Here is a 26,576-nt window from a genome sequence, read left to right on the forward strand (position 1 = left end):
TTCTCTTCCTCACTCTGGCCTGATCAATCATACATCTCAAAGTGAATACATGGTCAGTGGTAGAGAACTCTCCTGAAGCCTGCCTGCCCTGATGAGCGTAAACCTGCTCGCTCAGCATATAAGCTAAGCTCTTGCTCCAACACTGCACCATAGAGTTTGGCCAACACGTGGCCAACCATAACCGTCCTGTAGTTGCTCGGATCGAGCATATCCCCTGTTTTGTGGATCGGCACAATGGTGTGCATCGTCCACTCCACAGGCAAACCCTCTGCTAGAGAGTGGATGACACCTACCCCAGACCCGACCCCCCCCCCCCCCCTCTGTGGCTCGGACTGTTTACTTGGCATGATATTAATCTGGCGATCCACAAAGCAGATGAGGGCAGTGGTTTGCTCACTTTTTCTATTGGTCCCCATAGCAGATTAGAGAGATCCGAGCTCCCCTTGCAGGATTTCAGTAGATGCACCTTACAGTGGCTGAGGGTGATTGGATTTCAGTCACGTGAGTGGCACATAGACCCCCCGCCAACCAAGGTGGCTAGGGAGAGATTCTGGCGACTATGGATATGGGAGAGCCAACCTCTCACGCGCCTCCAGTGGGACCCGAGAGTGTGGACTTGGCATGATCCCACTGATCGGTAGGAGACTCTGGATCCCCCCTTTTTTGCATATACAACGGGCTAGGCCACAAGATTCAAATGCCAGAGATTGATGGCACCCCAACAGCAACAATACATTGGCAGTCACAAGGCCTCTCCCAGCATTTCCTCTCAGATTTTTGGAAGACTCTGGAACAGTTTTCGGCCTTGAAAGATCACCGTCTTTCTTTGGCTGATGGCACACAGGAGCTTGGCGTTTGGCACGTGGTTGGCCATTGGAAGTCGACCAGCAGCTTGCACGAGGTGCGGCCACCCCTGGGAGTCTCAGCGACACTATCTTTGGGATTGCCCGAAGGCTCAGCAGGTTTGGCAGCGGATTCTCCGCATCTTCACGATGGATAAGGCCTCGACCCAAATCATTATATCATAGTTACCAAGGGATGGGGACGGGGACGGGGACGGGGGACGGGGGACGGGGACAGGGACGGCTAAAGGCAGGGAATGGGGACGGGGGGGTGGGGATGGTGTAGTGAGTAGGAGAGGGTGAAGAGGAAGGTGATGGACCGTGGAGTAGGAGAGGGAGATAGTGGAGAGGAAAGCTTGAGTAGGAGAGGGAGATCGTGGAGAGGAACTCAAGTCTTGGAAGGCTTGAGTAGAAGAGGAGTGGCTCCAAGCCCATTATATAGTTGTGTTGCTCTCTCTCTCTCTCTCTCTCTCTCTCTCTCTCAAATGGCCAGTGTTAACGGCTAGTAGCCGTTTATTTGAAAAACAAATGCCTGAAGATTTAGCTGTTGCAACCGTCCCCGTCCCCGTCCCCTGCAGACAACGTCCCCCCGTTCCCACAGGGGGAACACCCGTCCCCTGGTCACGTCCCCTCCGTCCCGTCCCCCTAGCCGTCCCCAGCCCGGTGTGCAGGTCTCTCTGCTCGGGACGGCATTCCCACGTCCCACGTGGGCGTCCCTCCGTCCCCCTGTCACTATGCATTATATGGGGCACCGTCGCATGGGCCACACAGGCTGAGGTTGCCAAAGCTTATTAGGAGGATGGTGGGAGGCTAGCCCTTCAAGTTTCTCACCTACGCATTTCGGCAGTACCAGTGATAGCCCCATCTGCTGACCCCACTAGAGACCAGGTTCATGTCAGAGATGGGAGATTTGCAGTAGCATTGCTACCTGGCACATGTAGCGAGCTAGATGCAACGAAGGCATCGAGGATACCCACACTCCGCCAAAACGGAGTCCATCAGGAGTATTTGGCTCAACATGATCATACAATAAATAGAGTCCATGTGTCTTGTATTCACAATTCACTCATGAGAGTCATATCTAAGGCACGTTGAGAGGAGCTCACCAAACAACTAAAGGGCCTAAGCCTAGTATAGATATAAAGAGGATCTCATACCATATAGATGGAGAGAGAAAAGGCTAGTATAGTTTCTTATCTTATATACATGGTGTTGACTATGTTTGTTTTCTATTTTTTTGACACTACTACCATATCCTCCTACATCCATATGAGCCACAATGCCTCACAAGAGAGTTAAGCATCCAGATTTGTATACAACCTCTATCAAAGAGAGAGCCATAAAAGGTTTCTTCTTGCTAATAATCCAGCAAATCAATCTAAAACCAAGCATGAAATAATAATCTACCATTAAACATAGTGTCCGAGTCACTAATAGTCTAAGTCACAAACCCACAAGGAGTCTTCATGTAATGTAGGTGATGACATGAGCTAGTGTCCCTTGGATATAGCAAAGCACTAAAATACCAACAACAAAGGTGATGTATGGGCTAGTCTTACACAAGAAACCACAAGCCATGTCTCCTTTAGTAGTGGTGAAGAATCTTCTACAAGGTGGTCAATGGGGGAAGTTGCAAGGTGGCTCTGACTGCATGCAGAAGCGGTGCGAAGCTTTCTTGAGGCTCTAGCGGCCAGGCCCTTTTCTCAAAGATAGAGGTGGTGATCCCACTTGGCATTACAAACCACCTGTGTGGTTATCACCCCCCCCCCTCTCCCCTTGTATGAGATAGCCTTCTCCTCATAGAGCAGCCAGCCGGAGGGGAAGTGCATCTCTCTCCACTTTGATTATTTGATCCCCGCCCTGTCCATGAGGCGAGGTTGTATCGAGCCCTGAGTGGTTGTATTTAGCCCATCGTGATTGATGTGAGAAATCAGTGGCTTGTAAGACTTAGAAATGTCTCTAAGTTGAGAAAAAGAGGTCTAACAAGTACTTATGCTCATATCAATACCTAATGGTGATTATCCATGGCATTACTAGAAGAGCTTGAACTCAACATTTTGGTTTGGTCAAAATACTACAAAGAATGCATTGAATCACAAGGGTAAAGGCATTCAAAGTTAGAAGTTCATGTATGCAAGAGGTGTAAGAGAGCTCATGAGCATTGTTCTTCACCTTGAAAACCATCATGTAACCTTGGCATTGTGGTTCTGGATTTCATTATCCTTTGTGGACATTGAATCATTGTGGTCAAGGTCGGCATGTTTTTGAACTACACATTTTTTCTTTATGTGGTCAAGGGATTGAGAATGAGTGGACTTGGGGCATGCTTTGAAATGCCTAAATCCACTAGCACTCAAGAAGCAAAGCCCTATTTTGCACACACAACTATTATTAGCTCCTTGGGCTATATTTTGAATAGAATTCTCAAAAAATACTCATGTCATAAATATGGGAGCTGCATGCATGAGGGGGGAGATCGCACCCAATCTTGTGTCGATGGTGATGTTTACTTTATTCCATGCTTTTATGTTATGCTTTAATCTTGTCAATTTGATTTAAGTCTATGCTTTGTCCTTTTAACGTTCATGTGAGCTTGATTAATTCTTCAAGAGGTACTAGAGATTCGTGACAGTAGCAATATCACAGATTTGGGAACCACTCAAGGAGAAGAATTTTTGGAGAAAAATTGAAGGCATAAATTTTAAAGAAAGCTTTTTAAGCAAAGGAGGCCAAGAAAATTTATTTTGGGAATTACTAAAGTTTCAACAAATCAAAGGAGAATTTTCACGGGGAAAAGGAAGGCCTGCAAAAGCCTACAGGGATACAAGTGCTTTGGACAAAGAGAGGAGCTCACAAAAACCCAGATGGTAAAGAAAGCAAAGCTATGGAAACCTTTGGGCAAAAGGTTGAATGGTTTATGGGAATTTTGTGGACCATTGGATGAAGATTTGGATCAAGGGCAAGGGTTTTATGTCACCTTTTTCATAAGACCACCTCTGTTCAAACTAAAAACCACCCTTCTTCTCTCAAAAGCACTTTCTTAATCTTCCATTCCTGAAGGATCAAGAAGCATGGATGCAATCAGCAAGTCAACAGCAACAACACTCTATTCTCAGAATTGCGAATGCCGTAAGCTTGAGGATTTTGCAGATTTGAGGGAGCCATGTGAATAATATTAGATGTGTAATCAACCCATTAAGTGGTGCATTGTGGTCATAGAAGAGGAGGCGACAATATTCTTCTTACTCTCCTCCATGCCACCTCATTATGATCAAGTGCTAGGTGTCCTTGCAAATCAATCAAATTTGACACTTGTTTCTGTAGCAGCATCTCTTGTGATGGAAGAGACCAGAGTTGTGGCAGCTAAGGGTCCAAGCAATTGAGAAGGTGTCAACATCCAAGGGTCTACTTCAGAGACTTTCTCAGCTGAGGAGACAAAGAAGAATATAAATAAAGCCCCAAGTCTTGCTATTACTACAAGAAAAAGGGGCATTTAATGAAGGACTTCTTTAAGTGGAAGGAAGATCCGGAGAAATTGTAGGGATCAAAGGAGGCTGAGGACAACACTAACTTAGCTTCTATCGACTCCCGAGTCCCACTATGCCTTCTAACAGATTTTTACTTTGTGTTTGTTGTGTACATTCTCACTTGATGAGAGTACACACCGTGAGCCGTGCATGCTGGTTGCTAAAACAAGAGGGGGAATGTTGTAAATATAGCTTTATCAACCTTAGTGGAGCGCAACATTAGTCTTCATAGGCTATTAGCCTAAGGTACATTATTTGGGGTGTAGATAAGAAGAGGAGGTGGTATGGCCACATGGGTGAAACTAGCTGGCATCCTAGATATAGGGGCACATGTGGGGGAGGCCTTGGAGCATTTATGAGAGCCCATGAGCTGGAGTAGGCGCCTCCTCTTGTGCATGTATCTGTATAGGAAGACTCTTGTTTATTCACACATTTGAGGCTTGTATAGGGATAGGTGTTGCTCTAATAAAACAATAAGCTTAGTGCTTGGCTCTTTGTGAGCTTATCACACTTGGTCTCCTGTGTTTAGTGATTCTCTAATCATGTTTAGTCTTTCTTGTTAAGCTCTAGCTCTAACCAACACAAAATATCAAGCATGGGGCTAATGAGTATGGCCAAGAGTCCTCCCTCAGCTGCATCATGTGAAAAGGTAGCTTGATGGTGATGGAGCATGTCCTAGATCTGGAGCTAAAGAGGGGATCGTGGCCAACGTCTCGGATCGTGGCCAACGACATATGTAATGCTTGTGTCTAAACCGTCTATGTGGCATAATCGGCAAATCCTTCCTAGTTCTCCGTATGCGCTCCTTGGTTCTGAAGACGTGCTCAGCTCTCCCTGTCTCCACTTTGAGGCAGTGGGATGAAGGTGTCTTCCCACCACCTTTGGATAGAGACTGGAAGAACAGAGGGCATACCACAAAAGGTGCAGATGTGCAGACTACACAAGACCAGGGAGGCAGAGACTCAGGAGCACTACCTGTTCAGATGCCGGGTGTATTGAGATACCCGGGGGTTTCATTGTCTCGTTAGGGAAGGGTTTGGCCCTTTCACTTGGCCACTTCTCAGGACATCCAGCCACTGTTTGTTGCAACTAGAATGGGTGGGTGCCGCTTTCTGAAGAAGCGCATTGAAAACTTTTGGTTGCCTCAGGGAGAACTACTGAAGGACAGTAAAAGGCCCCAAGGACTCCATCACCACTTCGAATGTTAAAACCCACTGAAGACTTAAAAACCAAAAGCAATATCACATGTAAGGCTTGACATTTTTTAATTTACCTGTATTGTCAAACCAAGGTCAAAAATGCACAGTTTGAACCTTTCGAGAAAAGCTTCCACTCCTTTTCTTGCAAGATAGCTGAAACGATGCATATCCAAGTCTACTTCAAGGTAGTTTTCACCCTAATAGAACAAACCGAAAATCAATAAGTTTAGCGTGAAGCTAACCAAAACTACTGTTATGTCTCCACTGAAGCAGGTGCGCGCGCGCACACACACAGGTATAAATGTGTGTATATATACTTGATAATGCACACATAATCACATTTATGAATCTGTGTACATACACACACATCTCTCTCTCTCTCTCTCTCTCTCTCTCTCTCTCTCTCCCTTGGTAACCCCCTCCTCCTACCAGGGGGTAGCTCCATTTGTTCATATGGCTCGGATTTGACATTCCCATCTCATACCTCTAGTCTTTGTTTTCTGTTGTAGCATGATGAGATTACACGGACACTATTGTATCACTTTTGGTCTCATAGACCCATTGGGTCTTTTGAAGACATTTAATATATTTTTCTTTCTACATCTATTGGGGCATGCTGCTCCTCTCATGTTCCATGTTCCTGGCATTCCATGATGAGATTCAATGGACAGTTTTGTATCACCCCACTAAGATAGCTTTGTTTTGTTTCTATTTGATTTCCCGTTCCATGATGAGACATGCCATGGACATTATTGTATCACTTTGGTCTCACAGACCCATTGGGTCTTTAGTAGACCCTTAATATATCTTTCCCGCATTGCCCTCTGGACGAGATTATGAGAGGATTGGCAGGGGTACTACGTGCATCTGCCTCATATGTGTTTCCCTGCACTATGATGATGAGTGTCGTGAGACACGGGCACAGCTACAGCGTGAGATTGCCATTGGCAATCACACACATAGACAGGCCAAGATGATCTTTCGGCGCCTTGAGCGGAGGAAGAAACAAGCCTACCTAGCTAAGTTACAGGAGGAGATCTACCAACTCGGGCATGGAAGATGTTTCAGGAGAGACAGCTTGGTACTCCGATTACTGAACCTGAGGCATGGCATGCTTATGCTAGAGAGCTATATGATGCACCAGGACAGCCCCCCACCCCCCCTCCACTGGGGAGCTAGACCGGCTAGCAGCACCTTTTTTACCATGCGGATGGTGCTAGATGCGATAGACACGTTACATAATGGAAAGGCATACGATCATGATGGGCTAGTTGGAGAGCATTTCTCATATGCGCGTGATACTTTGGCTCCGCTGATTGTACATGTGTTTAATTGTGCCATTTGTGAGGGTTTCCCAACAAGCTCGACAGAGCATATCATTGTACCAATCTTCAAGAGTGGCGACCCCATGGTACCAAGCAACTACAGGACGATCATGATTGGTCATTACTTGGCCAAACTATATGGCTCTATATTGGAGTCGGAGCTGAGCCGCTGGGCACACAGGCATGGTCATCAAGCACAGGGACAGGCCGGCTTCAGGAGAGGATTTACTACCTTGGATCACATACTGACACTTCGGGCACTTATTGAAGAGGGCATGGCACAGAAGAGAAGGATATACTGCTGCTTTGTGGACTTCCGCAAAGCCTTTGATACCGTACCACGTCCCAGGCTTAAGCACACATTGCATGACATTGAGGTACCTGAGGATATGCAGTGGGGGATATATGATTTGTATCAGTCTGTGAGACAGAGTCCAAGCTCCAGGCGGACTATCCGATGTGGTGACCAGCACGATAGGGGTGAAGCAGGGATACCCGCTATCACCCACCCTCTTTGGACTGTACATTGATGTGGTCTCCCATTATGTAGACAGATTGGGAGGACCAAGGGCTTGCTTGGTAGGGGTGTTGATACCCATCTTGTTATATGCAAATGATATTGTTCTAATCTCAAACTCTCCAGAGGGATTACAAAGACATCTGGATGCATTACAGGCATTCTATGCGGATAGAGATCTGACAGTGAACCTTGGGAAAACCAAGGTTATGGTGTTTAACACCGCACAAGCATGAGTGATGAGATCGGAGCCTCAATTCACTTTCCGGGGGGAGCCGTCAATTCATATGTCTATTTGGGAGTTACTTTCACAGGACCACGTTTCTCCCTAAAGGAGGCAGCAGCAGCTAGATTAGCTCGAGATGCAGCCTTGGGGGCACTTGAGAGGCAGTGTGCACACACAATTTCAAGAGCCGCACACCAAATTGTCGCTATTTGATACACTTGTCACACCGACCCTCCTATACAGAGCTCCAATTTGGGGGCCCAGCATACGTCACGGATCGCAAAGAGGGACGCATAAGTCATGACTCATGAGGGATGGAGGCATATGGAGAGACCATTGATTATGATGATTGCCCGCATGATTCGGAGCAAATCATCAGTACCACATGAGATTGTTCAGGCTGAGCTGGGTGCCACACCAGGCCCTATTCCAGGCAGTTACCTTTTTACAGTGGCTATGGGAGCTCCCTCAGTAGAGGTACTCCCAATTAGCACAGCCCTATGGACGAGATTACGAGAGGATTGGCAAAGGGCGGGTGGGCATAGGCCTATGGACAAGATTACGAGAGGATTCGCAAGTGTACTACATGCATCCCCCTCATATGCGTTTCCCTGCACTATGACCCCCACCGTCCCCCCACCGTCCCCGTCCCCCCCCCCCCCCCCCCGGGCGCCCCATGCCCCGCACAGCACTACCCCACAGAACAATTGGTATGATGATGAGTGTCGCGAGACACGGGCACAGCTACAGCGTGAGATTGCCATTGGGACTCACACACATAGACAGGCCAAGATGATCTTCCGGTGCCTTGTGCGGAGGAAGAAACAAGCCTACGGTAAGTTAAAGGAGAAGATCTAACAACTCTTCCCGGGGAAGGACAGCAAGAGGACATGGAAGATGTTTCAAGAGAGACAACTTGGTACTCCGATTACTGCACCTGAGGCATGGCATGCTTATGCTAGAGAGCTGTATAATGCACCAGGACAACCCCCCACCCCCCCTCCACTGGGAGCTAGACCGGCTAGAAGCACCTTTTTTACTATGCGCATGGTGCTAGATGCGATAGACACGTTACATAATGGAAAGGCACAAGATCATGATGGGCTAGTTGGAGAGCACTTCTCATATGCGCGTGATACTTTGGCTCCGCTGATTGTACATGTGTTTAATCGTGCCATTTGTGAGGGTTTCCCGGCAAGCTCGACAGAGCATACCATTGTACCACTCTTTTAAGAGTGGGGACCCCATGGTACCAGGCAACTACAAGACGATCATGATTGGTCATTACTTGGCCAAACTATTTGGCTCTAAATTGGAGTCGGAGCTAAGCCGCTGGAGAGAGAGGCATGGTCACCGAACACAAGGACAGGCCGACTTTAGGAGAGGATTTACCACCTTGGATCACATACTGACACTTCGGGCACTTACTGAAGAGGGCAGGGCACAGAAGAGAAGGATATAATGCTGCTTTGTGGACTTACGCAAAGCCTTCGATACCGTACCACGTGCCAGGCTTATGCACACATTGCATGACATTGGTACCTGACGATATGCAATGGGGGGTATATGATTTGTATGAGTCTGTGACATGTATAGTCCGAGCTCCACGCAGACTATCGGATATGGTGACCAGCACGATAGGGGTGAAGCAGGGATGCCCGCTATCACCCACCCTCTTTGGGTTGTACATGGATGTGGTCTCCGATTATGTAGACAGATTGGGAGGCCCAAGGACATGCCTGGCAGGGGTGTTGATACCCATCTTGTTATATGCAGATGATATTGTTCTAATCTCAGACCCTCCGAAGGGATTACAAAGACATTTGGAAGCATTACAGGCATTCTATGCAGATAGAGATCTGACAGTGAACCTTGGAAAAACCAAGGTTATGGTGTTTAACACCACACAAGCATGGGTAACAAGATCAAAGTATCAGTTCACTTTCCGAGGAGAGCCGGTTGAGTACATCAAGTCATATGTCTATTTCGGAGTTACTTTCACAGGACCACGTTTCCCCCTAAAGGAGGCAGCATCAGCTAGATTAGCTCAAGGGCATGCAGCCTTGGGGGTACTTGTAGAAAATATGAAAGCAAGAGCAGACAATAAATGAAACAAGAACACAAATGAAAGACAAAGAGTTACCTTGAGATGAGTGTAGACAAGACACAAGATTGATGCTTTCATTGATGTGACACCCACAATATATAGGTGAGAAGTACAAGATTGAGTAGACTGACTTATGGGATAAATGTAGAGGTGCCACATGGCACTAGACTCAAGACACAAAGACTCAACTGAAACTAGACTAGAGAAATAGTACACCTAGTGTGCACTTATTTCCAACACCCTCCTTAAGTGGACACTAGGAGGAAGACAAAAGGACAAGACTATAACATGACAAAAGATAAAACCAAGACAGAGAGACTAGATAAGGATTGAGAGACAAGCTAGAAGACAAGATGGACAAGACTAGAAGACAGACATAAAGACTGATAGACTGAGAGACAAGACATGAGAGACAAAAGATCCTGAGACACCCCTCCTCAAGTGATATCCTCATATGGGTCCACAAGGGTAGCGACAAGAGTGGATCATAGACAGACAGAGAGAGAAACAATCAGCCAGTAGAGTGGTCCCACAGAGAGAGAGACTTTCAGATAGACATGAGAGAGACTGACAGATAGAAGATAAATGGGGACATAGACAAAAAATGCCAAGAGAATGTGGGTAGCTAATCCACAAAAGAGAGGCATATAGACTGATAGATAGAGTGTCAAAGACATGTGACAGGATAGACACACAGGATAGACACATAGACAGAGAGACTGACTAATTGTAGATAGATAGAGAGATGGACCTTGATAGATAATCCCTCCTCAAGGGCAATCCTCCTGCTAGAGTGGGTAATGCAGGGGTGCCTCTTGGATAGGGACAAGATAAGTCCATGTAGACAAATAGACATGATATTACCCCATGATCTACATCATTGGTGACCAATGGTGGTAGATAGCATGAAAAACATAGATAATTATGAGAGAGATGGGAAGGTCTTACCAGATTTGGCAGTGTCTAATACCGTACAAGATAGAGAAGTAAATGAAATTCAGAATTGAGATTTTTTATTTTTTTTTTAAGAGAGAGTAGACTGAAAAATGGAACACAACATACACGTGATTTCTGCTTTAAATTTGCTGCTGCAGGTTTGGCTGGTCCAATGGACAGCTAACCCACATGTGAAGATGAAGAGGAAATGGGAAATAACAAAGGGGGAAATGCCCTTTGCACAGATGTTGCAAATCAGGTCCAAAATCAGCATTGGACGAGCTGATGTCGAGAAGACCAGAGATCCAAAAATGACGAGTTGTTGCATGAGTTGAATGTCCAGGGGGTCCACGGCTTGAGAAGATATGTTGATGAAGAAGAGAGTGCGGGGGTAGCTGCTGCATGTGCAATACTAGAGGACAGGCCGCCGGCAGTAGAGAGAGAGAAGGTAGAGATGCATGGGCCTGACATGGGCAGGCAGATCTGAAATTGTGCCTTGAGCTGCTGCTGTAGAGGTTGCCGCTATGTGAAAAAACGAAGGGGAAGATCAGGGCAGCGATGAGGGTGGGGGCAGCACGGGCTGCACCTAGAGAGATGCCATCGAGAGAAAGAGTCGCCGAGCTGAAGGAAAAGATTCGCACCATAATGAAGAGCCTTATGCTGATGGAGTAGATGAAGAACATCGTCAGGAAGAAACAGGAACCCTTCAACTGAAGTATGGCGAGGCAGAACTGATGGAAAACAGGGGCGGTGTTGGAAACATTGCCGCCCACTCTGAGCAGCTCCAACTTGAAGTCAGCAGAGGTTATGGACGAGGTGCTCTAGCATGGAAGGCCGTTGATGAGCAAACTGGAAGAGGTGTCGGCCACGTAGTAGTCCAAGATCGGATCAGGGTCGGAAGCTAGCACGAGCACAGCATGGAGAAGCAGAGTGGAGATCAGGACTGAACAGACTGAGAGAAGACCCATGGTCGTGTACCCATAGTCGATTCGCACGATGGTGATGCCCTGCGTGTTGAGGGCGGGGAAAGTGGCCCCAGCAGCTACGCCCAGGGCGATCAGAATTTCTGTGCGGGCAGAATAATGGCGACCAGCATCAGGGGCAAACAGAAGCAGCCCTTTTTAGAAATATGGCGGGCAGAAAAAAAAAACGCAGCTATGGCTGCACAGCAGACTGAGGATAGGGTGAGGGGAGAAACGGGTAGATCCAGCAGAAAATGGCGAGGATGAGGGGAGCAGAAAATGGCAAGGATGAGGGGAGCCAGGATAAACTGCTCTGATACCATGTAGAAAATATGAAAGCAAGAGCAGACAATAAATGAAACAAGAACACAAATGAAAGACAAAGAGTTACCTTGAGATGAGTGTAGACAAGACACAAGATTGATGCTTTCATTGATGTGACACCCACAATATATAGGTGAGAAGTACAAGATTGAGTAGACTGACTTATGGGATAAATGTAGAGGTGCCACATGGCACTAGACTCAAGACACAAAGACTCAACTGAAACTACACTAGAGAAATAGTACACCTAGTGTGCACTTATTTCCAACAGTACTTGAGCGGCAGTGTGCACACATCCAAGTTCAAGAGCTGCGCACCAAATTGTGGCTATTTCATACACTTGTCACACCGACCCTCCTATACGGAGCTCCAATTTGGGCCCAGCATACATCCCAGATCTTAGAGAGGGACGGATGAGGGATGGAGGCATATGGAGAGACCACTGATTATGATGATTGCCCGCATGATTCGGAGCAAATCATCGGTACCACATGAGATTGTTCAGGCTGAGTTGGGTGCCGCACCAATAGTGACCAAGGCCGTATTCTAGGCAATTACCGTTTTACAGCAACTTTGGGAGCTCCCTCAATAGAGGTACTCCCGATTGGCATCGACCTCATCCATACAGTTGGCAGAGGATGGAGATACTCATTGCTAGTATGCTCAGATGAGATCATGGTTTGGCCTACATGGTTTGTGGATAGAGGCACTCCCACCCTTTCAGTACAACTTGGATTGTCCATTTTTTGATCTCACCCGCTCAGAGCAGAACCGCATGATTTCGATGGATAACGTCAAAGTGGACACACAGGGGACATGGACTAGTACCCTTGAGCCCTTAGGCACAAAAATGGCTCATTACAAGAGCCATTTTCTGCACCTCTCACTAGATAATTTTATCACCCGCCTGGCGTACATGGATGTGTACACCTATCACATGGGATATGTTGTGCCATTGGACAGATCCGGACCTCATCACACTAGCTGCAGATTGAGACAGGGCGATATGTGCATCAGATCTCGGATGACCGCATTTGTCAGCTATGCTACTATGAAGCAGAGACAGAGGAGCACTACATTTGCAAATGCATAGTCTATTATGAGATCCGAGGTAGATATCGCTGCCTCTTCCGAGAGGGTTTTGGGCCGTTACGCTAGGTCATGGATTTTGAGGATCAGAGATGCCTAGGATTGTTCCTACTTGAGCTCAGGAGACACAGAGAGACCCTCTTGGCAGACAGGAGACCGAGCCATGATGTACCTAGACAGAGGATCTTGACAGATTTCTTCAGCACCAGCACCCCAACCCACACACCTCCTGATACCTCCTCCATCGGGCCATCAAGACACCAGCCACGCTCCCAAGGAGTCACCATTCATACAGCAGTCGTCTTATGTAGTGCTCGTCGGCCATGCCCATCGGGATCCCAATCACGGCATCCTCACAATCGCCAGATCAGAGCCATTACTGCTCGGCATCGGAGGCGACTACCTCGCTTCTACGACCTCTCCATTCTAGATAGCCCCATGGCGGAGATATTTGATCTAAGGAGAGGGCATCACTTCAACTGATCAGCATACATGGATCTACTTGATATACATTTTCCAGTATTTTCTACTCAGTATCATCTAGGAGTCTCACTTACAGTTCTTATAACTGTAAGATAGTCAGTTTATTGTACTTTTCAGTTTCATTTGGTTGTTCTCTTTGATGAGACACCAACTTCAGATGTACTCTCAGTTTTGGTCTCATGGGCCATTATGGCCTCTTAGAGACGTTAATATATCATTTCATTTCATTTCTCTCTCTCTCCTCCATTGAGGGCTGATGCTACTCTCATGTTTCATGTTCCTGGTATCCCATGATGAGATTTCCATGGACAGTTTTGTACCACTCTAGTGAGATAGTTTTGTTTTGTTTCTATTTTATTTTTCGTTCCATGATGAGATATGCCATAGATAGTTTTGTTTTGTTTCTATTTTATTTTTCGTTCCATGATGAGACATGCCATGGACATTATTGTATATCACTTTGATCTCATAGGCCCATTGGGTCTTGAATAGATACTTGATCTTTTTTTTTTCCATAATAAGGAGTTTAATTAAAGAAACAATGTACAAAGGCCATTGGCCTACATAAAGCTTAAGTAAGAAAGTGGGGCCACAAGGCCAACATGCTAGAGTGAAGAAGTGCCCTCAACCCCTATAAAACAGATAGAGCCATCGTGCAAACCAGCCTCATCCGTGGAAGGGCTGAATTCTGTGTAATGACTTGTGCCGATACCATAGAGGAAATTTTCCACGTCAAAATCCCGCGCACTCATCCAATATGTCCTTGAATCCCAAACTGAGAGTCAAAGAGAAAGGCATTCCTGGTCATCCAAATATGCCAAAGACCTGACCATCTGAAAATTTGATATAAAGTCAGCTGATCCTCCTCAATTGAAACATTAGGGATGCAACCAAATATCCATTGACGTCGAGTAACACGAGCCTGTAATGGCGAGCCATATTCGAGAAATGAAGTCCCAAATCTGTCTCGTAACTCAGCAATACATAAACAAATGCTGACAAGTTTCAAGATTTGTAGTACAAAAAACACAATGACCAAAAGCTATCTTGCAACATCAAAGCTGGTCCCCCAGATGAAGCCCACCCACCAAGACTCTCCAAATGAAAACCTTTCCTTGATACGGAATCTTGGAATGCCAGCCCCTCATCAATGCATCTTTCCACCAGCTTGTACTGCGATGTATTTTCCAAACTTTGTTAGCTTTCATTGAAACCCAGCTCTTATCTTTCACCAACATGTGATAAATCGCATTCACCAAACGGGTGGTGAGATCATGTGGTTTCTTGAGCATCCAATCTTCCCATGGATACAAGGCATTCAAAACCGGAATGCTACCAAAAGACCTGATTTTCTCATGAATCAATGCCCATAAGCCACCATACCCTCTAGGCACTCGAAAAAAATGCGAGCACCAAAACCCATCGCTTGCACAAGCACTGATAAAAAGGACCAGCTAACCGTTAGCAATCATCTCCTGTTTGTACCATAATCCTCAGTAGGGAGTGAGGGCCATTGTTGTGGGTGTCCCACCAGTGTAGGAGTTTCTCCATTTTTCCTCATTGTCCATATTTTCCCAGTTTTGCTAGTCGTGGGGGGACTGTATATGCTAGCCGACTTGATCTATTGCTCGCCGACTGATTATTTGCTGGCCGACTTGATCTGGTGTTAGCCGACTGGCTTTTATGCAGGCCAACTGGATATTATCCAGTCGTGGGCCCATTCAAGGGCTGTCGGCCCAGTTCCTACTGGCCAACTGGCAGCCCCTACATGTATATATAGCACTTCATCCCCCACACCAGTTTTGTACCGGATTCAGGTGTATATAGCAAAGTTTATATAGCCTTCTCCTCTCTTGCATTTCTGTACTTTCTGCTCTCAGTACTTTGTCTCATTTCCGCTGCCCATTTTGACATGGTACCAGAGCCCCAGGTGGCTTGAAGATTCAGAGACAATGAGAGCATTCGGGAATGCTTTGTTTGATAGTGATTGGAGTATTTCTGGGCTGTACGGGATGTGGAGAAGAAGGTAGAAGGCAGCATCATTGCTGGACAGCCACCTTGCATTTATTTGCAGCCTCGTCTTCATATTTGCTTTCCCACGCACCCTCCCTTCACAAGACCAAGTAAACCCCCGAGATGGCAGATTTGCTCAAGATGGCAGAGACCCTCCCGACGTTCCCGGTGGACCAACAACTGGATGGCAACAACTATGGCATTTGGAAGGTAATGATGGAGTCTATCTTGGAGTGTTATGATTTGCCTGATTTCATTGTGATTGGAGTTCAGGATCTTTCACTATCCACCAAGAAAGAGCGGGAGGCTCAAGCACACTTGTGGGATCGTGTCAACACCTGTGTGCATTCTTTCATTTTCCTGAATTGCACACCCCAAGTGATCAATCATATCAACCCGAGATTTGTTACAGGATCTTCAAAGGCAAACACCTCACATCTTTATTGGTGACAAATCCACTATCCCGATTCACAGTGAGGACAGGTTGGAGATCGGTCCCGATGGCAGAGGCGGAAAGAACTCCTCCCAAGTTCTTTATGTTCCATCTCTTCGCTTTCATGTTTTGTCAATGCATGAGGTCTGCAAGACTAGCATGCAGGTGGAGTTTGATGAGCATTTTGTTGCTATCCGGGACAAAGCAATAGGCCAGGTTGTTTGGGAAGGCAGAGTGGAGAATGGGATTTACAAACTCTCAGCACTCTCTTCTCTTACAAGTACTCAACTCGGTGATTTGTGGCATTTCCGTTTTGGCCACTTGAATGTGGATACCCTGCGACGGGCTTTTCGGGATGGCTTACCAGATGTTGGAAGCAAGCACAGACATTGCAGTTCTTGCATTTGTAGGAAGCAGCATAGGGAGTCTTTTCCGAAGCAGGCTACTAGGCAGGCTTTGAAAACACTAGAGTTGGTACACACTGACTTGTGTGGACCTATGCAGGCTACTAGGCGGGCTTTGAAACCACTGGAGTTGGTACACACTGACTTGTGTGGACCTATGCATACCCCATCTTTGGGAGGTTCTTTGTATTTCATGCTGCTTGTGGATGATTGTAGCAGGTTCACATGGGTGTATTTTCTTTCACAGAAGGACCAAGCCTTTGCTCGGTTAAGCATTGGTATGTTATGGTGGAAAAGGAGTCTCGATTGGATTGCAGGTGAAGATTGTTTGGGCTGACAAAGGAGGGGAGTTTTCTTATAATGCTTTTGTGCGGAGCATGGCATCAAGCGGGAGCTGGCCAATGTAGGATCGCCTTCAGAGAATGAAGTAGTTGAACGAACGAAAAGGACTGTGGTGGAGATGGTGAGGACGATGTTGAAGCATCGTGATCTTCCTCGTCCACTTTGGGGAGAGGCTATGGCTACGCATACCCTCAACAACTCTCCCACGACTTCAATGCCTAAGATGACTCCATTTGAGATGTGCCACAGTAGCAACAGGAAGCTCTGCGTTCTGTTCGGATACCAAAGTGGTTGTTGGATACAATTCGAGAGTCAGGTGTTACAAAGTATCCCTCCAAGTGGACCACGGACGATGGACCTCGAAGATCGCATTGATAAAAGTCAATCAAACGAGCTTTTACATGTGAACTATGCATTGATGTCTCGTATCATTCGGGACAAAGAGCCTACTTAACGAAGCTCTTTCCCAGGAGACTTGGAGGAAAGCCATGCAAGTGGAACTTGAAGCCATAGAGAAGAATAGAACTTGGGAGTTGGTTCCGAGGCCGTCAAAACGGACAGTCGTTGGTGTCAAGTGGGTCTACAAGACCAAGTATACGCCCGATGGGTCGGTGGACAAGCACAAGGCCAGGCTTGTGGCCAAGGGCTATGCTCAGCAGCCTGGAATCGACTATGAGGACACATTTGCATCGACAGCTAGCATGACCACGATTCAGACAGTTCTTGCCGTTGCCTCTTCTCAGCAATGACTGGTGTACCAAATGGATGTGAAATATGTGGTCCTGAATGGTGACTTGCAGGAGGAGGTGTATGTTGAGCAACCTCCAGGCTTTGAGGTTCCAGGATCAAAAGGTATGGTTTACAAGTTACAAAAGGCCTTGTATGGTCTTAAACAATCTCCCAGGGCTTGGAACCAGAAGATTGATTCTTTCTTTCTGAGAAAAGGTTTCCAAAGATCACTCGCAGATCCAAACTTGTATCTCTTTCAGAAACGCGGTATGGTCACCTTGATTATCCTCTATGTGGATGATCTTATTCCCCTTGGCTCAGGAGCAATTTCTTGGAGCAACAAGAGGAAGCCAACTATTGCCTTGTCTTCTACTAAGGCAGAATATCGGACTGCTTGTGGTGTTGCTTGTGAGGTGGTGTGGCTGCAGAGGTTACTTGGCAAGATTGGGTTTCCACAGAAGGAGCCCATGGTCATCCAATGCGACAACCAGAGCTGTATAGCTATTGCTTGGAACCCGGTCTTCCATGCCCGGACAAAGCACATAGAGACACAATATCACTTTGTTCATGAGAAGCTTTTGGCTGGTGACATCTTGCTTTTCTTTTGTTCGACAGAGGACAATGCAGCAGACCTCTTCAAGAAGCCTCTACCTCAGCAAATGCTCCATCGGCACTGTAGCTCCCTGGGGTTGGCTCCACATCCAGGAGCTTAAAGGGGGTGTTAGCAGTCATCTCCTGTATGTACTATGTTACTCAGTAGGGAGTGAGGGCCATTGTTGTGGGTGTGCCCACCCGTGTAGGAGTTTCTCCATTTTTCCTCATTGTCCATATTTCCCCAGTTTTGCTAGTCGTGGGGGGATTGTATGTGCTGGCCGACTTGATCTGTTCCTGGCCAACTCATCATTTGCTGCTTGATCTGGTGTTGGCCGGTGACTGGATTTTGTGCTGACCGACTGGATATTATCCAGTCAAGGGCCTATTCAAGGGCTGTCGGCCTAGTTCCTACTGGCTGCCCCTACATGTATATATAGCACTTCATCCCCCACACCAGTTTTGTACCGGACTCAGGTGTATATAGCAAAGTTTATACAACCTTCTCCTCTCTTGCATTTCTGTACGTTCTGCTCTCAGTACTTAGTCTCATTTTCGCTGCCCATTTTGACACTAACATGGTCATAAGCCTTTTCCATATCCAATTGAACCATCACAACTTCCTGATGAGAATCCTTAGCATGGTCTATCCCAATCTGGACATTAAAAATATTATGCAAAATATTTCGGCCCTTAATAAAACCATACTGACGAGGGTGAATAAGATTGGGAAGCAACCTATGCAAACAATTAGCCAAAACCTTCGAAAAAATCTTATACATTGCCCCCATGCCGAAAATAGGTCTCCATTGACGCAATTCCACAGGAGAAGGAACCTTAGGCAAATGCCTCACCAAACCAATCTTTCAATCATCTGGCATATGCCCAGTTTCCCATACCTCCTAACCAATTGTAGTCAATGGTGCCTTCAAATCCTCGGCATATTTAATAAACAATTCATTCGTAAAACCATCCCATCGAGGGCTTTTCCCACAAGGCAAGTGCAGAAGAACATGCTCTACCTCCCCTTCCGTAATATGTTATTTTCAAGAGAAGCAGCCCACTTTGTAGAAACTTGACCACGAACCAAGTCAAAAAGAGAAAGACTTGCAGTCATAACCTCAGAAGAAACATCTTGAGAGGGACCAAACAAAGCTTTATAGAAATCCATACATAAACCTATTACTCTGACAGCCTCCAACACGAGTGATCCTTGCTCATCCATGAGATGCACAATATTCTCTCTAGCATACTTTTGTTGTAAGCGTGCATAGAAATCATGCATCTGGAAATTACTATCTAAGAAAGCAGCATTGCGAGTAAGAAGCTTACACTTCGCATACTAATGATCCTGAATCAAAGACACCTTCTTAGTCAACCAAACAATGGCTGTGTCAATATCAGGAGTAGACTCACCAGCTTGAACGATATCCTGGAGGCTTCCCAACAAACACTCCAAATGTTGCAACCGTCTTCTCAGAAGAGAAGCATTGTGAACACCATATTGGTGAGCCAACTTTTGCAAATTGAACCAAGCCATCACTCCCTCTCGCTGTACACGCTTGCCAAAATGATGTACCACTTGAAGCATATACTGATTAAACACATGATGGTCCAAAAAAGATTGATTAAAGTGAAGAGAAGATTCCACAGGGTGATGCAACTACTCTAAAACTAGAGGAAAATGATCACAGAGCACATGATGCCTCTCCACAGACATAGAAACAATCTCACGCAAGAACAAGTCACGTTGGGAAACATACATACGATCCAAACGAGCCCATGTGCCTTCATATTGTTGAGACCTGTAAGTAAATCCAGTTTCAGCTGGATGAAGCCAAGACCAAAAATCCTCCTTGAGCATCATGTTTGCAAACATATCCCAAACTACTTTCTCAGATGAGTCCATGACTGAATTAGGAGTAGTGGCATGAGAAGGATGCATGCAAACATTGAAGTCTCCCTTAATAAGTCCACGCTTAGTGAAACGCACAGAAGAGAGATCTTCCCAAAGAATGCGTCTATCCCTTACATTGTTTGGAGCATACAAACCCAAGAGCCACAATGGCCCTTCTTCAAAAAGGATCTCGACAATAACAAAGCACTCCCACACTTCATTACATACCAAGGAAGGCCGAAATTTGGATTGAACAGCAAACATCACACCAGACTGAGTAGACAAGTTACTACTATAGCAGATATGAAAGTCCTTATAAACATAAGACTGCCTGGCCAGCTTATGTTGTTTATGTTCCAACTTCCACTGCACAAAACACATCCCATTTCTCCACAAATACATTTCTCCACATCAAGTGCTGCTTTTGACAGAAGCAAATCCCCTTAACATTCCGTTGTACTATCTTCATAACAACAAAACTCAAACTTTCAATGGGTCAACAAGAGACCCACCATTTTGCCTATCCATCCCACCCCAGACAGCGTTCAAAATAACCTCCCGAGGAGACTATCCTGTACCTCTTCCCAAATGAGAGGAAGAGGGATCCAAAATCTGATGATCTCGACTGAGAGGATACTTCCCATCCCAAGGAGACACCATTCCTCCCTTAGAGTTCAACACAAGAGGCAACGAGGGTTGTGTAGCCCTTGTCACCAGAGATCTCAAAGGATAACAAGATTGAACAGAATGTGCCACTTGGCCCTGAACAATCTTATCCTTTGAAGCATCTGCCCTACCCTGCTGACCAACCGACTCCATTGGTCTTCGACTATGTACACAAAGACCTGAAGAAGGATTACCTCTCGAAACCACACCATGAGGACGCATATCGTGCTGGTGACCTTGCCCCTGATGAGATCCCTCTTTAACCACATGTATCCAAGCGCCCTCTGTAGGCTCAGAAGCCAGCTGAGTAACAACATTATCAACTAAGACATTTTGACTTTCCTTGTGTTGCTCATGCAAATCCTGTTGCATCTCTACAACCTCCTGTTGAACATGAACAATGGGATCCTCAGTATCCTGCTGCAAAGAAACATTCTGAGGACATTCAGAAATGAAGTGACCCATTTCCCCACATTTAAAGCAATGACCAGAAAATGCACCCCATTTCAGCTCCAAAACCAAGGATTCCAACCCTTTCACAACACACCTCACATGTCGAGGTCTAGGTCTTGTTGTGTCCCACAACATACATACTCGATTATGATTACGAGAACCCAAACAAGGCTCAACCAGCACCTCTCCAATAGATCTCAATAAGGAGGGCAGCAGATGCCAAAACATAGGAGGAACGTCAATCACTTCAACCCAGATGGGACATGCTTGTCTAAGAACATCTTTGTATTCATGTAAAGGTCACCATGGGACCACATGCACCAAATGCCCATTCAAGAACAAAGGAACATTTTGTAAAAGCATTGCCCGAGCTTGAGAAGATCGAAACAAAATCTCATAGAAACCCCTAGGGCCATCGTAGATATCCTCAACTACATCTCCTTGCAAAAAGTGGTTCAGCCAAGCACATATACATGCTTAATCCCTCCCTCTCTCTCTTAGGGCCGAACTGCAAAGAGGCATGGAGGAAACTCCAAGAACATCGCCCTCCCACACCTATCACCTGCCCAGACACATGCCACTCCTATGCACACTCCCTCTTATCATATCCCCCATCAGCCACCCCTACCCCCACCATTAGACCCCCGCCCCACCACCTCCACCTTCTTCACAAAGGGCATGGTCCTCAAGGCCATTCATAGACTACCCAATGGGCAAGCCGAAAATCATGAGGGACTCACTGCCGAGTACATCTCGCATGCCCATGATACCCTAGTGCCCCTACTAGCCTACATGTTCAATAGAGCCCTTTGTGAAGGATTTCCACCCTCTTGGTCCACCAACACCATCACCCCTATCTGTGGGAAATGGTTGTTAGGGTTAGGGTTTTGGAAGGCACACTAACAGAAAACGTGAGAGTGAGAGAGAGGAACACGTTTGCTCATCTATTGATAATGATAAAATGAAGTACAATAGCCACATAAAAGATGTGACCTAAAAGTGTGTTCACATGGTCCGGCCATAAACTGTGCCAGGTGGACCAAATCACTTATAAACCACTATAAGTGAAACTAAGCTAAACTGGGGGGAAAAAACCTCCACTAACTGAAGTAAAAAGTGGGGGAAAAAACCTCCACCAACTGAAGTAAAAAGTGCCCCAGTAACCTACTGATGATCACTAGCACTCCCCTGGGTGCATACACAGCATAAAACCCAACAAACCCCCCTGAAGTGATATGTGATCACTGTACATCATCCACCCAAAGGAAACAAATTCAAAGCAGTGCGGAATGCTTCGAATTTCGGACGTGGTAGTGCCTTGGTGAAGATGTCTGCCACATTCCAATCTGTAGGGCAGTAAATCAGACTGATATCACCTGCCTGGAGTCTCTCCCGTGTAGTACACAAGTAAAGAAGGCACCCAACAACCTAAGCATATGTAGTGGCATCAAATAAAGTACTGTCATCTTGTAGTGACAATTTCATCCCAAGCTCCATAGGAGTGATGATAGGCTTGCAATCTTGAAATTTGAACTTCTCCAGAAGTTTAGCAACATACCGAGATTGCAACAACCCAATGGCTCTGTTATCCTGCACAAACTGTATGCCCAGTGTACGAGCCCCAAATCAGACATGGCAAATGTCTGTTGCAGTATCTCTTTAAAAGCTGCAATTTTGTCATCATTTGATCCCATGAGCAAAAGATCATCTACATAAAGACTGATGATAACCAGCAGATCATTCTCTTCTTTCTTTACATATAAAGTGGCTTATGATGGACTGTTCGCAAAGCCTTGAGTGAGTTGGAAAGCATCTATCTTTGCATACCAAGCTCGTGGAGCTTGTTTCAAACCATACAAGGCCTTTTTCAGCCTGCATACTTTCCCTTCATGACCTTGTTCTGCAAAACCTATGGGCTGATGTACATAAACTTCCTCCTCGAGGTCCCCATGTAGGAAAGCAGTCTTGATGTCCAACTGATGAACAACCCAACCACGATGTGCAACCAATGCAATGACACTCCTAAGTGTCGACATACGGGATGTAGGAGCAAATGTCTCCTCATAATCAATGCCCTTCTTCTGTGCATAGCCCTTTGCAACTAGACGGGCTTTGTACCTGTCAATGGATCCATCTAGATGTCTTTTCAACTTATAGACCCACTTAGTACCAATGGCTTTCTTGCCTTTGGGCAGATCAACCAAATCCCATGTTTGATTCTTTCTAATAGAATCAAGTTCATCCTGCATGGCTTTGTTCCAATGCACATTGTCTCGTGCATCCACAAATGAATCAGGCTCATCATCATCCTGTAAACTAGCTGCCATAACCATATTTAAATCCATGATGTGTGCATGCTCATTGGTCCGTGTCTCCCTACGAGTACAGCCAGCAAGAGGAGCATCTAGATGGCTGTCCTGTAATGTCCTCAAATACCATCTAGATATATGTCTGACCTGTGGAGCCTGTTGCCCCATATTTGGCTCAACTTCTGGCTCAATCTCCTGCTGAATTTCTGCACCACCTTCATGATTAGCTGGCTGCCCTGCACCCTCATGGGTTGGATCACCAACTCTAGAATGAAACTCCATAGGTAGTAGACCTTCAAACACATCATTTTCAGCCCGATTTGCATCATAACTAGCCATGGATAATTCTGATTTTTCATCAAAAATCACATCCCGACTAGTGAATATCTTCTTGGACAGTGGGTCATATAACCGGTAGCCCTTGCTCTCACGGCTGTACCCAACAAAAATACATTTTGTGGCTTTATCATCCAACTTCCTCCTCAACTCTTTGGGTATGTGTGCATATGCAAGACACCCAAAAGTACGAAAATGTGATACCGAAGGCTTGCGGCCATGCCAAGCCTCAAAAGGAGTAATGAAAACCAATGCCTTTGTGGGACATTGATTCAAAATATGACAAGCACACATAACAGCTTCCATCCAAAAGACATGTGGTAGCTTCTTTGCCTTTAACATACATCTGGCCATCTCCATGAGTGACCGATTCTTCCTTTCTGCAACCCCATTTTGCTGTGGAGTATAAGGAGTAGTATACTGATGCTTGATACCTCTACTCTCAAGAAAGGAATTCAACATGTGTGACACATATTCTCCCCCTCGGTCAGAACGGAGGGTCTTAACCTTGCATCCTGACTCTGTTTCAGCAAGTGCTACAAAGGCCAAAAATGCATCATATACCTGTGATTTCCGTGTCAACGAATAGACCCAGCATATACGAGAGAAGTCATCAATAAATGTAGCAAAATAGAAGCAACCTCCTAATGACTTCGTCTGCATGGGACCACAAAGATCACTGTGTATAAGCTGCAACTTTACAGTTGCTCGTAGAGCCTGATCACGTGGAAAGGAAAACCGATGCATTTTTCCCAAAATACATCCTTCACATATGTGATCTGGAGACTTCTCCATAAGAGGTAGGTCTGTCAACATGTTATGTCGCTGCATATGCATAAGACTACCAAAATTTACATGCCCCATGCGAGCATGCCATAACTCCGCATCAACCATAGCTGGAGTAAGAGTGATGGGCTGTCCATCACCTTTCTTGGTATCCTGAGATGAACCACCATCACCGGAATTCTGATTTGAACTCTTTGGCTGAGATTTGCCTTTCCCTTTTTGACCTGTCACAAATGCTTGTTCAGCACTTGTGTTCATGTTCATGTTCATGTTCTTCCTGATTTGCTCTTCCTGTAACAAGAGAGCAACAAGTTCATGATACTTTAGGGGCTCAATAGCATTCCTCATGCTGAGGTTCAAAGAGGTATGAAAAGCCAAGTAGGATCTTGGCGAAGAGTTTAAGATGGTGGATACAAGCTGTGTCTCAGGAATAATCTCATCCACATTGATGAGTTGCTCTCTCAAATCCTGCAGCTTGTTCAAGTGGCTAGACATATCATCTCCTTCATGCATCTTCTGATTTTCCAGCTCTCTTTTCAAAAATGAGATCCGTGCCTCATTACGAGCAGCATACATCTGCTCCAAAGTCACCCATGCATTCCGTGAAGAGCCAGCTGAACGAATATGAGGTATAATAGACCTTTGTAACTGACAATGCAATAAGTGATAAGGCTTGTGCATCTTTGGCATCCCATGTCTTCTGAGCATTTGTTCTTTGAACAGGCTGTGGCTGAACCGGTGCCTGTGCCTGTGCCTGTTGTCCTCTTCCACGAGCACCTCCTTGAGGAGGAGTCTCTGGAGCCAATGGACCTGGACGTGGTTCATCACCACTAACAAAATCCCAAAGACCTTTTGCCACGAGCACATTTCTCAGCATGAAACTCCACAAGGAGTAATTCATGCCATCCAGCTTGTCTTCCTTAGACAAGTACGTGAACACATCACTCTGCTGTTGATTTGCCATTATGCCAGTGCACAATGTTGTACCTGTGTATCAAAAAACCCAAAAGCAGCAACCCTGAAAGCAACTGTACTCCACTGAGTACAACTCACCCAAATATGCTTGCACTCTCAATCCTCTAAATGTGCAAAACAATGCACCACTGACTGAGTAGAGCAACAAAAGTGGCTCACACAGTGCCAAAATGCCCAAAATTTCTGCACCCAAAGCCTTGCAAAAGCCTATAGAGGTTTCTTTGCAAGAAAACCTCCATGTATCTGCCAGAAAAGCTTTCACAGAAAAAACACCCAAATTTCAAAACGTGTAAAGCTTTAAATGTTACCCATCTGATTTTGCAAGCAGGTACTGGTCGGCTGTAGGCTGTACGGAACAGCAGCAGGTATCGGTCGTATGTAGGCTGTACAGAACAGCAGGCAGGTTCTGGTCGTCTGCTGTCTGCTGTACGGAACAGACTGGTCAGCCAGTGTACGGAGCAGGGTACTGAACAGCCGGCGCCTGTGTGCACAGACAGCAGGCCTGTATGGACTATACGGCTGTCTACGCAGAACTGTACAAGCTGCAGCTGAAGGCGACTGACTGTACGAGCTGTTGATGGCGATGACTATACGGACAAGGCAGGTGAAGCTGTACGAGCAACTGATGGCGAGGGACTGTACGGACAGGGCAGGCGAACAGCTCTAATACCAAAATGTGGGAAATGGTTGTTAGGGTTAGGGTTTTGGAAGGCACACTAACAGAAAACGTGAGAGTGAGAGAGAGGAACACGTTTGCTCATCTATTGATAATGATAAAATGAAGTACAATAGCCACATAAAAGATGTGACCTAAAAGTGTGTTCACATGGTCTGGCCATAAACTGTGCCACGTGGACCAAATCACTTATAAACCACTATAAGTGAAACTGAGCTAAACTGGGGGAAAAAACCTCCACTAACTGAAGTAAAAAGTGCCCCAGTAACCTACTGATGATCACTAGCACTCCCCTGGGTGCATACACAGCATAAAACCCAACACTATCCTCAAAGCCGGATATCCATTTGATCCTAATAACTACAGGACGATCATGATTGGCCACACATTGGCCAAGCTCTATGGATCAGTGCTAGAGGCGGAGCTCAG

The 26,576-nt window shown here is 45.9% G+C and overlaps 1 protein-coding gene across 9 annotated transcripts in view; it reads right to left on the minus strand.

Moving 5' to 3' along the window:
• The window catches only part of LOC147612082 (uncharacterized), a 141,583-nt gene that overhangs the window by 26,263 nt on the left and 88,744 nt on the right, over positions 1-26,576 (minus strand). For 7 of the 9 annotated variants that reach the window (XR_015263647.1, XM_086783954.1, XM_086783949.1 and 4 more), the window contains one exon: positions 5,643-5,765. The exons of 1 other annotated variant lie outside the window; for it this stretch is intronic. Coding sequence is in view for 6 of the 8 variants with exons in the window: in XM_086783954.1 (XP_086640080.1) it covers positions 5,643-5,765 (123 nt within the window). In the remaining 2 variants the exon portion in view is untranslated. Of the gene's footprint in view, positions 1-5,344; positions 5,527-5,642; positions 5,766-26,576 lie in introns of all 9 variants that reach the window. One more of the 9 variants, XR_015263648.1, reaches the window with a different exon arrangement.

This window comes from Cibotium barometz, chromosome 46, assembly GCF_041138505.1.
Source record: "Cibotium barometz isolate CiBa-2024 chromosome 46, ASM4113850v1, whole genome shotgun sequence".
Taxonomy (NCBI): domain Eukaryota; kingdom Viridiplantae; phylum Streptophyta; class Polypodiopsida; order Cyatheales; family Cibotiaceae; genus Cibotium; species Cibotium barometz.